Raw genomic sequence first — 12,911 nt, 5'->3', positions numbered from 1 at the left:
GAGAGCCTCTGGAGCTGAGCTGCATCTGCTGGGATCACAGACACTCCAGGAAAGTCTGTCACAATGCCACACAATGGCTTGGGTTGGAAAAGACCTTTAAAGATCATCTCCTTCCAACCCCCTGTCATGGTCAGAGACATCTTTTGCTAGATGGTCATTAAATCTCCCATGGGAAGCTTGGACTGTGGTCTGTAAGAAGCCAAGTAACTTAGACCCAGCTAGAAACCAAAACCACGAGGTACTTCAGAACATGCTGGATTTAAATATTTCATTCCTCTGCTCTAATTCAGGTCAAACAGTTACATGCACTCCTTGCTCTGAGGGATTCAGTGGTTTCCTTCAAGGATGGCCCCTGGCTGCAGTCCCTGCTCTCAGCACAGCAAGGCCATTTGCATTCTCCCTGGTCCTCTTGGTGTGGTACCTGGGGCTCAAAGCCCACCTGGCTGATGGCAGTGAGTGCTATGAGGACACTGCACCTGCATGTGTGTGTCAGAAGGGCTCTTTTAACTGTGTCTCTCAGAACAGCTGCCCTTCCTCACCTCATGAATACTTGGGATGTAATGCCAAGGTTCTGGGTGGACCTAGGGAATGCAGAAAGCTTGTCCTGGCTCTTGGAGTCTCCAATGCATCTCAGGGCAGCCACTGGGGAGTCCCTTGGAAACCTTCAGACATGCAATTCTTCCATCTCCACCATCCTGTGGGCTCCTAAGACCTTGCCTTACAGGGAGAGAGTGAAAGCCAAGCTCCCACCTGACTCCTGTCCCTATGGCAGATCAGACCTTTTCCATCTCAATAGATCTCCATCCATGCCACATCAGGCTTCTCCAGGAACACTGGGACTAGTTCCTCCCTAATGCCTGGTGGGAAGTTTATTAACATGATTTCCTAAGCCTGGAGCAGGTGGATGATGCCTTTGAACCTTTGGCTGTTCACAGCCTTGCCCCAGCCTCTTCCACACCAGGAAAATGTTTCCGTCAGTTCTTGGAGGCAGAGGGATGTGAATTAGGGGTCTGCCTTTCTCAGCAGAGAAAGATCAGATCTAAGCCATCGTTGTCACCTCCGTTTCAAGCATGCCCTGCACCAGGTGTTCCTGTGCCTCTCCTGTCCTTTGTCCTTCTCCTGGAGCTCTTCCCTCTCCGGTTTCTCCTGCCACAGTGGCGGTGCTGCAGCAGCACTGATGGCTGTGCCGGGGATGGCAGAGCTGTGCCTGTCCCCTGGCACCTCCCACTGCGCTGTCCCAAGCCCCTGCTCCCCCTTTCCATGCCCCAGGACACGATGCCCCAGAAATTGTCACCACTTAAGCACAGCTGGTCCTGCTGTGGAGGAGCGTGGCGGATACTGAGGGCAGATTACCCTCCTGACCCTGGGGTGTGAGCGCCTGGGGCAGCTGCTGGGAGAGGACACGCAGAGCTGGGGCTGCCTCTGGGATGTGGCTGATGGCAGCGGGGCTCCCTGGGAACAGAGATGAGCGCTTGGTGCTTGCGTGGTGCTGGTCCCCACCCTGCGCCTGCCCTGCCCCTGTCCTGGGCAGACCTGACACCCAGGGAGCTGCTCTGGGCCTCAGCACCCCTTGGGAGAATCCCTGAGCTGCACAAAGCTCATCAGTAGCCATGGAATCCTTGAGGCTGGAAAAGGCTCTGAGGTCACTGAGTCCAGCCATCAACGCAGCACTGCCATGTTCACCCCAAACATGTCCCAAATGCCACATCCACACACCTGGTGAAGCCTTCCAGGGACGGTGACTTCACCACTTCCCTGCACAGCCTGTTTCAATGTTTGACAGCCCTTTCCATGAAGAATTTTTTTCCTACCATCCAACCTAAACTTTCCCTGGTGCAACTAGAGGCCATTAGTGTAGTCCTGCCACTTGTTACCTGGGAGAAGAGACCAACCCTCCCTGGCTCCACCCTCCTGTCAGTGATCTGTAGAGGAGTTATCTCTGGTCAGGTCTTCACAGGCCCTGTGGGGCCACCACCATGTCCAGACAGGGCAGCAGAGCTGGGGGAGGACTCCTCCCCCTGGCAATTTTGGCAGCAGCAGTGCCAGCCCCGTGTCTCAGGTCAGCCTGCCCAGCACCTTGGCACACACAGCAGTCCCTGCAGCACCTCCCAGTGCATTCCCTGCCTGGAGCCACAGACCATCTAAAGCCCTGCCAGATGCCCCATCTCACACACTGGATTGTTTGGCATGGATCAGCCACCAGCTCTTCCCTGCTTCTCTCCCATTCCCATTCCCATTCCCAGTATCCTTCATTTTCTCTGTCATTCACATGAAGAGTTGGTAATTTTGAGATCTGCTCCTGATTTCTGCAGTAGCCTCAGTTCTGGTTTTTGTCCGTACTTCTGGGTTTTGTTGCCATGCATGAGCCCATCTCTGGTGTTCAAGGCTCCTTCTGCTCATCTTTCAGTGCCTGTGCTGTGCATGGCCAAAGAGGCAGGAGAATCCTGCCTGTACATGCCTCTGTCAGAAGTACTGATGTTCCTGGAAGAAGTGGAGCAGCTTCATCCTCATTTGTCACGCAGGAGGGGGCGGAGGGTGCAGGTGCAGAGTGGCAGGGAAATGGAGTTCCCCTTGGAGAAGATCCTCCAGCCTGTGTTCCAGTGGGCATTGCAAGACCAGGCATTTCCCTGGGTTGTGTGGAGCAGTAAGGAGAGACCAAAGCCTTTTTGGATGAGCCTGGAGCTGCAGTGTGGCTTTGGCAAGGTGTGCTGCAGCTCTTCTGTGCACACTGCAACCAAGTTCTCCTGAGCCTGGCTCTGCTGACTGGGATCTGAGTGCTTCACGTGGAGTTTTGCACTTGCACAGTGCAGGAAGATCCAGCTGTTTCTGCTGACTGAGCACACCCAGGCCATGGCACCTGGACCAGCTGGTTTGTGTCAGGAGCACAGAACACCACTGGAGGATGGAAAACACAGGGACAGGCTCCTTGTCTGTAACTCACCCTCCTTCTCTGGATGGGGGTGTTTTCCCAGCAAGCTGTTGTGCTATGTCCAAGGGAAGCAGGATCTCTTCTCTCTGCCTCCCCTGCCTGGAGCTGTGGGATCACACATCCTGTCAGGGCAGCTGGGATGCTCCTTTCCCCAGATCAGGAGACTGCTCGTGACAATCAGCCCACCAGGCTGGTGTCACCTCCCAGGTCACCTCACACCTCACTTGACCTGCTGAGGGCTGGAAGTCGCAGCATGAGGTGGGGATGAGATGGGGAGGCAGCAGTGAGTTGTGTCTGTCACCCTCAGGACCCAAGAAAAGGCACATTATGAATTCACTAGGTTTTAGCACAGCTGTATTGATGCTTCTTTCTCTTCCTGCAGGTGATAAATGCCATCGAGCAGGACTATCGGCTGCCACCACCCATGGACTGCCCAAATGCCCTTCACCAGCTGATGCTTGACTGTTGGCAGAAGGATCGAAACCACAGGCCCAAATTTGGGCAAATTGTCAACACCTTGGATAAAATGATCCGAAATCCCAACAGCCTGAAAGCCATGGCACCTCTCTCCTCTGGGTATGCGTCTCTGTCCGCCTCTTGTCCTTTGGCTCCTCTGAACAGGTCTGGTGTCCTCTGGGTCCTGGTGGCACTGTGCCTGCACCTCTAAGGAGCTACTTTAGAGCTTGGCCTGTCTTTGATCCTTCATAGGGAGAGCACTAAAAGATCACAGAATCACAATTTGGGGTGACAGAGACCTCAAAGCCCATCTCATTCCACCCCCTGCCATGGGCAGGGACACCTTCCACTAGACCAGGTTGCTCCAAGCCCCATCCAAGCTGCCCTTGGACACTTCCAGGCTTGGGGCATCCACAGAGGAGGGGTACAGATGTCGAGGTCCCTGTCCTTGGAAGCTGCAGTGAGCACAGGCAGCTCTTGGACAGTGCACTCTGCACACAGAGGAGCACCTTGGTTTCATGCATATGGGGATGCTGGGGCAGTGGGATTGCTTTGGCATCCCAGTCCCACTGCACTGGAAGCAGATAAAGCCCCATGAGGCAGTGGGGAGTTTCCCTGGGCTGGGTGGGTTGCACCAGCACTGCTCCTATATGAGAATGAACTTTCTCCCCATGTGCAGCCTGGATTTAAAGCTGCATCCCATCATCTCTGATGGCTCCTGCCTCTCCTGCATGAACTCCTCCAGAAAGGCTTCCCTGATGCTCTGCACAATCTTTCCCTTGACAGAACAGTGATTTCTGGGTGGAATTCCACAATCCAGGGCAGTGCCTGCACTGTGAATGATGCTGATCCAGTGCCTGCAGCTGCTGGAGGGTGCAGAACAGTGGTGCTTGCAGCTCTTGGTCAGTCATTGCCCATTTCTGTGTTTCAGGATGAACCTCCCCCTCCTTGACCGCACAATCCCGGATTACACCAGCTTCAACACTGTGGATGAGTGGCTGGATGCCATCAAGATGAGCCAGTACAAGGAGAGCTTTGCCAGTGCTGGTTTCACCACCTTTGATGTAGTATCTCAGATGACTGTAGAGTAAGTGCCCAGGTTTTGAGTCCCAGAGCACAAGGGAAAATCCCAGCAGTTTTGCAACAGTTGGTATTGAATTCTATTTTATTTTCATATGATATAATTTTACTTACATAGAATTGTTACTCTGTGGGGCCACCTTTAATCTATTCAGTGACCAGACCATGTGTCTGTCACTCTGCACCTGCAGGATTCCTCTCCCTCTACCACTCTGTGAAAATGAACACCCCTGCCAAGGGTGTCCAAACCCACACATGAAACAGGCTAAAATTTCAGGTTGGCATCAGACAATTCCCCAGAGCACTTCTGAACTCTGCAGTCCTCTTGGATGGCTGATGTATTGATGGAGACAAGCATGGTGCAAAGTTCTGCCTAAGAAAGGCAGAATCACAGAGTGATTACAATTGAAAGGTCATCCAGTCCAGCCCTACTACTCAATCAGAGTCTTCTAGAGCTCCTCACTCAGGATTATGTCTGTAGAAAGAGATTTCACACCCTGTCTGGGAAGCCTGTTCTACCCACACAATAAAGAAATTCTTCCTCATGTTCAGGTGGATCTCTCTGGGCATCCATTTCTTCCCATTGCTTCTCAGCCTATTGCTCTGCCACACCGAGCAGACCCTGGCTCCAGCCTCTGCCACGTCCCCTCTCACACCTTGATAAGATCCCCTTGTGGGGGGTGGTTTCAAGTTTGTGCTGCATCCACTAAAAATGTCCTGCATCTACAAAAATCTCCCTGCAGTGACACATTCTTAGCTATTTCTTCAGAGAAATCAGGCAGCTGAAATCCCTCTTCTGGTGGATTTTGAAATCCCTTGGGGCTGGCTGGGACTTTGATGCCTCTGCTGAAAGATTTGTGACTGGCTGCAGGTATCTGTAGAAACCCTCAGAAAGGGCCAAGCATTAGAGCTGTCTGTAAGAGCTGCAATGTCCCTGAGCCTCGTGGCCAGGGAGAGACATTTAAATCTAGTGAGAATCCATTCACTCAAACAGCCACTGTGACCTTCTCTGGTTTTTTTTTTTCTTATTTGCTGCTGAGAAGCTCCCATGACAGTTTTGACTGTTTGAGACATCTGTAGTGCAATCCCAAGGCCCTGGGGATGATTTTGGCACAGTATTGGCTGTGTTTATACAACAGAGAGAACCCATGAAATCTGAAGGGTATGGAAGAACTTTGACCAAAGAAAGGAATCAGGCCACAGCCCACCCCTGCCTGGGTTCTGCTGTTTGCAATATCTGACAGCAGGCAGGATGCAGACAATCCAGCTAATGCTGGCAGTTCTTTCACAGACACGCTCAGTATCCCTTAAATTCCACCTCTCTCAGTCCCTTGCCGTGTCCCTCAAGTCCTCTCCAAGAGCCTTCAACACAATTCCAAGGGCATCCTCAGCTCATGTCCCAACAGTTTTGTCAAACTTCTATTCCACATTCTTCACCTGCTTGTCTGGATGTAGAATAGACAGGACAATCCAAGTCCTTTTTTCCTTGGAAAACTGTGGTGTAACAGGACTGGACACCATCCCCTGATGTTCACTGGCCTTTGCAGAAGTTGGTGGGAATGTCAGTGGAGCTGCTGGTTCATCCAGATTTGGAGAGCCAGCAAAGTGTGAGTGTTTCCTGAAAACTGACTCAGTTCACCAAATCCATGTGGTCTCAGAACTGACGTACTGGAAAGGGTTCTCACTGGTCTGTCTGCAGGCTGGGACATCTGGAACACTGAATTATTTCAAAAATCACAGAACCATTTGAGTTGAAAGGGACTTTAAAGCTCATCTTAAAACTATGGGCATTAGGACACCTTCCACTATCCCAGCTTGCACCAAGCCCCATCCAGCCTGGCCTTAGACACTTCCAGGGAAGGGGCAGTCACAGCTTCTCTGGGCAACCTGGGCTAAGGCCTCATCACCCTGGCCAAAGAGCAAAGAATTCCTTTCCAATATCCAATCAAATATTTAATGTTCAGGGCAGAAGGCTGGAATCACAGGGTTGTGCAGAGCCACAGTCTTATTCAGGTTTACAGACACGAGTGAAGAATTTTTCCCACCCTTTGGAGCTCCTCTTTACCTTTCTTTGCCCAATAACCTCTACTATAAACATGGCAAATCTTTTGCCACTCTTCCCCCTTAAATTTCTGTTCCTAACATTCAAGGACAAAAGGCACCTGAAATTCCTTCAAATCAGATTTGGGTCACGTGGCCTCCTATCCCCTGATGGAAAAAAGAAGATCTGAAAATTTCATGACTGAGGTTTATTCACCAAAGGGGAGAGGAGAGCAAACTCAGCTGGAGACATGGACAGGACCAATTTAGAGCCACACTCATGCTCTTGGCGTGACTTTTATTTCTCTCAGATGTATAAATCTATAAAAAATAGAAGCTGCCCAAAATGAGATTGCCATGATTTAACAAAAGGATAAGTGCAAAAATTCATCACTTCATGGTCTTATCAACTCAAAGGAAAAGCATCAAGAACAGCATCATCTGCATATGGGGGTCAGATCTACACTGAGGAGGGGCAGGACATCCCTGTCCTGTGTCTCCAGGGGTAGAAAAATCAGGTTAGTGTGTCACAAAACGAAAGAAAATCCAAAACAGTACAAGGGTAAAAAATTTAAGACAAATTAACTCACAAGCAGAGAGCAGAGTCTGGCATTTGGTTTCACACTCTCTGTTGAGGTTCAGGACTCTGAGGCTTGCTGCAGGTAGGCAGAAAGTGCAAAGACTGGACAATAAGCAAGAAAAAGTGAAAGAGTAGAAGTTTCACAGGGTTTGCATCTGTTTGTTGCATTCATGGAAGAAATCTGTGGATATTTCAGCTCCTTACATACCTTCCTTATGGACTCGTAAAATCAGGGAATCACAGAATGGTTTGCATTAAAAAGGACCTTAGAGCTAATTTTAAATAACATCTATGATCTTGTTGTGCTGTGAGAAAATATCTGCTGATATTTGTGTTTGTTTCCTTTCCTCCCAAAGGGACATTCTGCGAGTCGGGGTCACTTTAGCAGGACACCAGAAGAAAATTCTGAACAGTATCCAGGTGATGAGAGCACAGATGAACCAAATCCAGTCTGTGGAGGTTTGATAGCTGCCTGTCCTCCCACTCCTCCTCCTTGAGGCCCTGCTCCCCTTTGCCCCTGTATGTCCAAGCTCCAGGTCCTGAGTGTTCTGCATGGACCAGAGACAGGAAGCTGCTCTGAGGATCACAGCAGCAGGAGGGAACACCCTGTCCTCAACAATGAGAAGTAGCCAAGAGCTTCTAGAATTTAAGCAATGGAAAAAGGGAACAACAACAACAACAACAAAAAAGACAACTATTTTGAAAAAAAAAAACAAACAAAAAAAAACAAAACGAGTGAACTACAAAATATTTTTAAATAATAATAAAGCAATTGCATTCTTGAAAAGGGCTCCAATTCCAATAGGAGTCTCCAAAGGAAGAGAAAAGAGCAGCTTCATGTTTCCTCTTGCACAAGGCTGCTGCAGCTGGACCCAGGCACCTCTGGAGCAGTGGGACTTCTCCAGGAAGAGGAATGCAAGGAAAGGCCACGAGAAGCACATCTCTTCCTCCCATGGGCTCTGGGAATGCTGTGAGCCAGGCCCTTCCCCAGAGCCCCTGTGAGCAGATCAAATGGGGAGAGCTGAAGCTTTTGGTGCTGTGGAACCAAGTGCATCTCAGAAACTGATGGACTTCTTCAAAAGCTGAAGACTTTTTTTTAAAAAAAACAAAACAAAACAAAAACACAACAAATAAACTAAGACTAGAGGAGGCTGTTTCCAACAAATGAGAAGGAATCTGTAATGCCTGGGGGGGGTGGGGATGGGGAAAACCAATCCTTTTTACATCTCTTATTTTCTCTTGTCATGGAACAGTTTTGTGAGTGACAATTTCCTAAGGGTCCGTCCATCCACCCTCCAATGGCATCGTGTCTCATACATATCATTGCTCAAGACTTTTAGTGATATCCTTTCTAGATGCCAATGATCTTTTCCCAGAAGACTTCCCAAGTACAGTATGTAGTAGTTTTTGATTACAAATGCTGACGTGTACCTTTATTTTTCAGTTGTCATTGTTGGGAGATTTGTCCTTTTACGTTGTTTTGTTAACACCAGTTTGTGAGTTTGGGGTTGGAAATTTTCAGTTGGTTGGGGGTTTGGGTTTTTTTTAATGGAAAAGAAATGACATCTCCAAGCATCATATCATCCAAGAACTTAAATCCCTTCCCTGTGGAAGGAAAAATTGCAGCTTATTGACCATATGACAGGAGAAAAAGGTTTTTTATATGCACATTTCCTCCCGTTTGCTTATTTGTTCTTTCCAATTGGTCGTGGCATGACAGATGTTTGTGGCTGTTGGGGTTGCAGGTGTTTGCCAAGATAAAAAACCAGCTCAACTCGGGGGTGAGCAGCATCACAGCGGGTTGGGAGGGAAAGGTGGGAGAGTGTGTGGGTTTTGTGAGGGAATTATGACTCCACAGCTGGCTTCAGAGCCCTTTGGAAATGTCTGGCTGCTGAGGAAAGTGTTGGATTGGTGCATGGGAAAGGCAGGGTGAGCCCAGTCCTCTCAGAGGAGCTCGTGGCACAGCTTTTTGGAGTGGGGGTTGTGTTATCTCCAGGTGGGGATGGTTCCCTGCAGGTGCCAGGCTGTGCCTTGGGGACCCTGTCCCTTTGTGGGTGATGCAGCTTCAGGCTCAGTCCCTCACATCAAAGAGAGCCTGGGACAGCAAAACCCCAATCCCAGCTCCCCAGCATCAAAATGCTGTGGTTGAAGCTGAATGATCAATCAATGGGTTTATAAATAACAGAAAAAAAAATACTTAGTTCCTGACCAGGTCTTTGGGGTGTGTGAATGCCACCAGCCAGGAGCAGGGAGGTGCAGATGAGAACCAGGTTGTTCTCCCTGCACTGCACCACCTCACACCCTCTGAAGTGTTCCACACGTGGCATTTCCCCACCCATCTCCTGGCCATGGCCTCAGGACTGGTGTTTACAAGCCCTTGTCTGCCACTGCTATATCATTCCTGGCTCCTCTTGTTTTTGGCAGTGAGGACTCTTGAAGGCACATTCACTGGGAGCTGCCTGGCTGTATTTTCCAGGAGCTGAATCCAAGAGGGAAATGTCTGCTGTGGATGAAAATCCCAAGCTGTCTAGATCTCTGTGGCCAGACATCATCTCCCCAGACTGCTTGTAAAATACGAGGCCATTTATTAAATACTTCTAGCATTTTCTACTGCCAGACCAGATCCAACAACAAAGCCCTTGAGAGTGGCCTCAGAGCAGTCCCTACAAGCAAGACTTCTCTCCTGAGCTCTTGCCCTGTCCCAGGGTTTGGTGCTCCAGCAGCAGGGGCTTTCAGTGAAGGAATTGTCCCTCCAGCCCCAGTTCATCCAAAATCTCCAGTGCAGTGTTGTGTTTGTGTTTGCATCCAGCCCTGGGTTTGCAGCTCTGTAGTGACGGGAGCGTGGCAGGAGGTGTGTGCTGGGTGCCAGGGTCCTGTCCTGAGCTCCGTGCCCACAGGGCATCCCTGGGAGCCCCAGCATCTCCCTGCATGGCTGGCAGGTGGCACAGAGTGGTGTGGAGTGGTGGGCAGTGGGCTGTAGGCTTGGGGTGTGCAGGTGGTACCTGCATGGGCAGCTCTGCCCTAAATCCAGCCTGGTTTAGCCTGTGTATCCAAAGGAATGCCTTTGGAATATCTTTGGAATGCCTTTGCTTCCAAAAAGCACTCCTAGTCAGATGATGGGCTCAGCTTTGAAAGGACATGAGAAATCACTGGAGTTGACTAAACCACAGGAAGTGTTTGCAGAGGGCACCCAGGGAAACCAGGAGCTCCCAGGTGTGCCCAGTCCAGGGTGGTGTGGGAGCCTCCCCTTCTGTGTCTGTCCCAGGCTGTGGCTGCTGTGCTTTGACAAGGAGCAGTTGTCCCTGTCCCAAAGGTCTGTGGAGCTGGCTGGTGGCAGTGCAGGCTCAGGCAGGATGGTGCTGTGCCAACGTCCAGCCACAGCCAGCAGTGACCTCAGAGCTCTGCCACAAGAACCCTTCCTACAAAACTCACCAGCACATTCCCATGGGGCAGCCATGTGGAAGGAGCACATGATGCCCCTCACTTGTCCTCCCCAGACAATTCCTGACTGTTCTGTGCCACCCCCTCCATTCCTGCAGACACTAAGGAGGAGCAATGCCCAGGCAGCATCCCTTCAGAGCCACCCAGGCCTTGGAAGGGCACTTCAGGTCTTCTTCATTTGGAGATATTTTGTCTCAATGCACTGAATCTCCCCACTGGCTGCTTCAGACACATCTACCTGCCAGACCCAGCCCACTGTGAAGGACAGGTCCCAGTGCCACAGCCCCCAGAGCTGTGGCAGTCATCTGCAGGACAGAGAAAGCACATCCTTGTCTCTTCTTCTGACCAAAAATCACATGGTGGTGGTACTAAAAGTAACACCTTCCCATCTCTTTGTACCAGACATGGCTGTGACATCTGTGTTTGGCTGTGTAGGACTAATGGAGAGCTGGACTAAAATAGACATGGTCCAGGAAACACTGCAGTTTTCTGCATCCCTCAGCTTTCCTGGGAGCACAAGGAACTGAGTTCCTGTCAAGTGCTTTGGTTGTAAATGCCTCTGGCACATGCTGCAGAGTGAGGGCAAAGGCACTGGAGTGACAATAACATACTTACTTCATGGGTATCCAGTGTACTGCTACAAAATGGGAGTCTAATGGAAAATTCAGCGTGTTCCAAGGGGAAAAGGGGAAAAGGCACTTGCTAACATTGACACTGTGAAATGCTGTTGTGCATGTGCATGTGTGCATGTGTGGGTACTTAACAAAAATCATCACATGGAGATTTTCAGGCAGCTTGTTGCAATTTTCACATTTCCCTTCTACCTTTCAAGCTACCTCCCAGCCCTTCCCTTCTCCCATTCCCATTTCCTGCTGTGGATGGCATTAGTGGGAGTGCTGAGCAGGTTGCAAGTTCTCAGTTGGACAGTGGTGAGTTCAAATCTTGCAGAGCATCACAGGGTAGAGCAGAGGAAGCAAAGTGTATGTGGACAGTAAGAAGTTAAAATACATTTTGTGGGTCATTTAGAGCTGTTGCCACCAGTCCATTTGCTGGAATTACAGCCCAGGGGTGTGAAGGAGAAAGGAAAAACAAACCTGTAAGACACAGCACAGCCACAGGGAATCGCTTGTCCTAGTGGCTGTGAGGATACAAAACAGGGCAGTGTGAGCTGCACATCCCCCCTGAAGGACCTGCTCTCCTCTCTGGTAAACCCTCAGAACTGCCTTTCATGAATTAGTGGAGATCTGTGCTTTTCAGCAGCTGAGAAGCTTCTCCTCTCCATAACATCCTCACTGCTGAGCAGTACCTTCCAAAGGCAGCAATCCGTGCTTGGGGCTTCTGTGTGATCCAGGTAAACGTGGCTGTCGCAGGGTTCCCCTCTGCTGCAGGGTTCCTTTGGTGCTCTAATCCCAGTGTGGACTGGGATCCATCCCATGGCTCCACTGCAGTTGTGCAGCAGGGTCAGCTCAGGGGCCTCTTGCAGGGTGATGGGGATGAAGGACCTGGGCACACAGCAGAGCTTCATCCTTGAGAGCTCTGCCTTGCAGCATTGGTCACACAGGGACTGCTGGCTCCTCTTATGCTCCCTTTCCCCAAACCAGGATCCTGCTCTCTTCCCTGGCTGCTTGAGCACTACCTAGAGCAGCTCCCTCCTGGTCTGAGCTGGTCTGAGCTGAGCTGAGCTGAGCTGAGCTGAGCTGAGGGACCTTCATCACCATCAGCTGCTGGCTGCCTTACAGAGCTTTTCCCACACTGCCTGAAGCTGTTCTTGGAATTAGGGTTAAAGGAAAGGTTCTTTCCCAGGAATCATCACCCAGGCTGCAGATTAGCAGTGGCCTGTAGAAAGAACCTCCTGGAGGCTCTGAGCAGCTGGGGAAACTTCTTGTTATATTTGCCAGGCAGATTTATGTGAATCCTGGAGTCAGAGCTTGAACTCTGCTGCATTGTTAACAGTTGTATCCTCTGATGATACAATAAATCTGGGACTGCCTTGGATGTACAAATCCGGAGTACTGGACGTGTCACTGCTGTCTGGTTTGGTTTAGTGGAGTTTATTGTTTTACTGTAAATCATCTTCTTTCCTGCATGTCTAACTTGTGGCTGATTTAATGTAGGTCTTTCTCCATCCTCAAAAATGTTGCATATTTGCAAGTTCTTTGCATACAGGATTCAACTTTTTTTAATCTACAGTCACGTTTTTGGCCTTTTTTATTTGAACTTGTTCAGGATGTCTTTGCTTCTTGTAATTCTTTGCCCTTCCCAAAGACAGGACACAACCTTGGCCTGTGTTTGCTTTCATATGTGTTCCAATCTTCCACTGCTCTCCTAGAAAACTCCCTGCACTCTCCAAATATTTCCTGGAATTTACCTCCTTGCTGTCCCTAT

At 49.9% G+C, this 12,911-nt stretch overlaps 1 protein-coding gene across 8 annotated transcripts in view; it reads left to right on the top strand.

The window, feature by feature from the left end:
* EPHB2 (EPH receptor B2) overlaps window positions 1–7,550 on the top strand; it is a 123,037-nt gene extending 115,487 nt beyond the window's left edge. For 7 of the 8 annotated variants that reach the window (XM_062507652.1, XM_062507653.1, XM_062507651.1 and 4 more), the window contains 3 exons: window positions 3,312–3,505; window positions 4,317–4,472; window positions 7,442–7,550. In XM_062507652.1, the coding sequence (XP_062363636.1) occupies window positions 3,312–3,505; window positions 4,317–4,472; window positions 7,442–7,550 (459 nt within the window). Of the gene's footprint in view, window positions 1–3,311; window positions 3,506–4,292; window positions 4,473–7,441 lie in introns of all 8 variants that reach the window. The other variant, XM_062507656.1, reaches the window with a different exon arrangement.
* Window positions 7,551–12,911: the final 5,361 nt, after the last annotated feature.

This window comes from Cinclus cinclus, chromosome 23 (genome assembly GCF_963662255.1).
Source record: "Cinclus cinclus chromosome 23, bCinCin1.1, whole genome shotgun sequence".
In the NCBI taxonomy this organism is placed as follows: Eukaryota; Metazoa; Chordata; class Aves; order Passeriformes; family Cinclidae; genus Cinclus; species Cinclus cinclus.
This window is presented reverse-complemented; position numbering and strand designations above follow the sequence as displayed.